This window comes from Myotis davidii, unplaced genomic scaffold (genome assembly GCF_000327345.1).
Source record: "Myotis davidii unplaced genomic scaffold, ASM32734v1 scaffold32, whole genome shotgun sequence".
NCBI classification, from domain to species: Eukaryota; Metazoa; Chordata; class Mammalia; order Chiroptera; family Vespertilionidae; genus Myotis; species Myotis davidii.
Genome location: NW_006286587.1, coordinates 24369 through 27977, shown reverse-complemented (window position 1 = coordinate 27977; position 3609 = coordinate 24369). Strand labels below are relative to the sequence as shown.

Below are 3609 nucleotides of genomic sequence, written 5' to 3'. Positions count from 1 at the left end.
CAAGTGCCACCCAGTCCCTTTAACAAGAGACGTTAAGGATGAAACTGGGTAAAGATTTGATGAGTCTTTTGCAAGAACTGGTTTCCCTTTTGCAGTTCCCTGCAAATGAATCTTATTCCAAGGGATGTCCTATTTCTCTGCACTAACTTCCTCGTCATCAGACGACCAGCCATAGCTGCCAGAGCATCCCTGGCAGAGACAAACTCCTCAGGCTGCTGGTGGTACCCCCAGGAGCCGTTCCGCTCAGCTGGGCAGCCAAGTGTTGCAGGAAAAGGCCCAGCGCACCCCCTCCATTGCTGGCACCAAGCAGACCCACTTGATGGGGGAAACTTAAACCCTCTCTTTGCCACATCATGTTACCTCTCTGTGCCTCAGTTTACTCATTTGTTATAGGCTCTTACACTACAGGTTGGTTGTGAGGGTTACATGTATGACACGTGCAAAGTGCTGGGCTCAAGGCCTGCTCAGGGTGTGCACTCGGTCGATGAAAGCTGTTGTTGATAAATACTGACCGAGCCCACAGGCTCCCAGATGGTGAATAAATACCTGCTCTGTGCTTCCCTCCAGGAGGGGCAGGTGAGGAGCTGCAGGTGATTCAGCCTCAGAAGTCAGTGTCCGTCGCAGCCGGAGAGACAGCCACTCTGAGCTGCACCGTGACCACACTGACCCCCGTGGGGCCCATCAGCTGGTTCAGAGGGACAGGGCCAGGCCGGGAGTTAATCCACAGTCTCAAAGGAGGCCACTCCCCCCGGGTAACATGGGTTGCAGACGTCACCAGGAGAGACAACATGGACTTTTCCATCCGCATCAGTAACATCACCCCAGCAGACACAGGGACCTACTACTGTGTGAAATTCCGGAGAGGAGGAGGTGATGACACGGAGTTCAAGTCTGGAGCAGGCACTCAGCTCACCGTGAGTGGTGAGTACAGGGGGATCCTTTGTCCCTCATGTGTGACAACCAGTCAGTAAGAACGACTTCTATCTTTAAGCAACAACTAAGAGTCAGGTGCAGAGGTGGGTGCTTATAGTCCTGTTCTGATTCATGGTCTGATTTCACCCCGTCTGCAGATCAAAGAGCTGAGGCCTGGAGATGTCATGCTATTTGCTCAGCCACCACGGCTGGTCAGTGGTGGGAAAAGTCTGGAACCCCCACTTGTCTGGCTCCCCAGCCCTGGCCTTTCAATCCTTTCCAGCCCCTTGGTGCCAGGGATGAGGAACTGAAGGTCTGAGTGACTTGCCCATCACAACCCCATCTGCAGGCCAGACCTCACCAGCCTCCAGGGAGTGCTCCCCTTAATGTGGCTGAGGCTCCTCCTTAGTGACACCCACTGAGCACCTGCTGTGAGCCAGGCTCTGCGCTGGGTGCTGAGGCAGCTGCAGAACAAAGCAGGCAACAGCTATTTCCCTCGAAGGTTCGTTCCCTTCTCTCCAGTGGGAGAAACTCACTGAGGGCAGGGAGTAGAGAAGGTGCTGCTTTATCTCAGCCTCAGAAACATCACAGGAGAAGGAAATCCTGAGAGGCCCAGACTCACTGTTCACTCTGGCAGCCCCGCTGGGAGGAGATGGCCAGAAGTGGGCGATGACTGTGGGTCTATCTGGAACCCCCCTTTATTCCAGAATCCCAGTCACTGTCATGAAACCTCCAAGCAGAGTTGGGTCGTCTCAGAATGTCCCTCACCCATGGAAGAAGCTCCCCATGTTGGTGACTTGGGGGTCATTCCACTGAGGCAACACCGTTCTCATTGAGGGTGTTTTACCAGAGGCCCAGGATCCTGAATCCTGGACTGTGAGCACGTGGGGACCTTTACACCATCCAGCCTGACTCCCATGTACAGAGGGGCGCCTGAGGTCAAAAGGTGACAGGGGCTGCAGAGAACCCTTCGTCCTGGGAAATGGGGTGCAGCCGGAAAGGGGGCCGCCCCCACGCCCTTCATGCAATGCATGTTCGTGGGGAACCTGGCGCTAAACCATTCGTAGACGACCTGCTTCTGGGTCGGGTTTTCGTATGTAGCAGAGCAGCTCCCTCACTGAGATCTATTGAAAGTCAGCCCTCGACACAAGGGTTTGAGAAAAAAGAAAAAAAAAGGTGACAGTGGCTTTTCCAAAAGTCACATGGCCAGAGACTGAGGAGGTTGTTCCAGAACCCCATCTGATTTTAGTGGCTTTTTCCTGCTTCAGACAGATGCTCTTTCATCAAAAGCCTGGTGAATGCAGGCACTGAATAAAGCTCATTCCAGCACACAATTGAACAGGGAGCCAGCACCTCTTATGTTCACTGGTACCCAGAGCTTCACATGCCCCTCACACTCAGACTTTCAGGCCCAGGTTATTGGGAACCTCTCCCTGCCTCCAGCCACATCGCCCCAAATCGAGCATCCACATCAGCACCTAGAGCTGCCCCTCCTTCAACAGCTGCCTCCCCTCCAGCCTGTGGAGACAGCATCCTTCATTCACTGTCTTCTCTGGATGGATGTGAGTGGTTCCCAGCCTTAGGTTATTCACACAGTGACACAGGGGATACCCTTGTGCATGGGTCACCCTACTTTAGAGGGAGGTGCTCACGGGAAGTGGCATTGCTAGGATACAGGGTGTGTACATTTTAATTTGTGTGGGTATTGACAAATTCCCCTCCTACACATGGTGGCAATGGGGTCTCCCCACAACCTCTGGACACAGGCAGGGAAGTTGGCTTTATCCTGAATTTCCAGGTATTACAACAGTGCCCAACAGTGTGTCCCTTGCCGAGGCCATCACAGGTGTCAGTGGCTCCATCACCACTCAGATCTGCTGCCTCTTGGTAGAGAGCTCCTGCCCCTTCCCTGAGCTACTTGCCCAGGTGATGCCCTGGCTGAGAATGCAGGAGGTGGGAGAGGTCAGAGGCCTCTGCTCTCTGCAACACCCCACTGTGCTTGTCAAAGTGTAGCGAAAGCTCCACCTCTTTTTTTAAAAGTTCTGTTTCATTGGTTTTTAAAAAACATATTTTTATTGATTTTAGAGAAGAAAGGAGAAGGATAGAAAGAGAAACATCCATATAGAGAGAGAATCATTGATCGGCTGCCTCCTGCACACCCCCTACAGAGATGAAGCCCACATCCCAGGATTGTGTCCTGACCTAGAATCCACAGTGATCTCCTGGTTCATGTCTTGATGCTCAACCACTGAACCACACTGGCCAGGCTCTGATCCTTTTCTTAGAATCATGTATTGCTATGTTCTTCACACAAACATACACACACACACACACACACACACACACACACACACACCGCACAAAAACACATTTTTTAAAAAAAGTCCTGTGTGGGAGGCAGGTGCAGCTTCCCAACTGAGATGAGACAAATTCTGAAATGTCCCATGATAAGGCCTGAAACTATTCCTACAGGACATGGCTCTCCTATGGGAGCATCCACAAGCCCTTTCCCTTCTTTACGGTGTTTTCCTCACTGAGCGGTCGCAGCAGCCGCCTGGCACAGTGGCCTGGACAGAGCAGAGAGGGGTCGCTGAGCCCCAGCACCACCATGGGCAGCATCCCTGTCTCTGCAGACTGAGAGTGAGGAGGGGGCATTTCCTAGAGGGCCCTGCACCCCCAGTCAGCAGGAGGTCAGAA

At 52.9% G+C, this 3609-nt stretch overlaps 1 protein-coding gene across 1 annotated transcript in view; it reads left to right on the top strand.

The window, feature by feature from the left end:
- LOC102760711 (signal-regulatory protein beta-1) overlaps positions 1–3609 on the top strand; it is a gene marked incomplete at its 3' end in the record, with an annotated part of 38841 nt that overhangs the window by 11035 nt on the left and 24197 nt on the right. The window contains exon 2 of the mRNA XM_006758111.2: positions 568–921. Within this exon, the coding sequence (XP_006758174.2) occupies positions 568–921 (354 nt within the window). The remainder of the gene's footprint in view (positions 1–567; positions 922–3609) is intronic.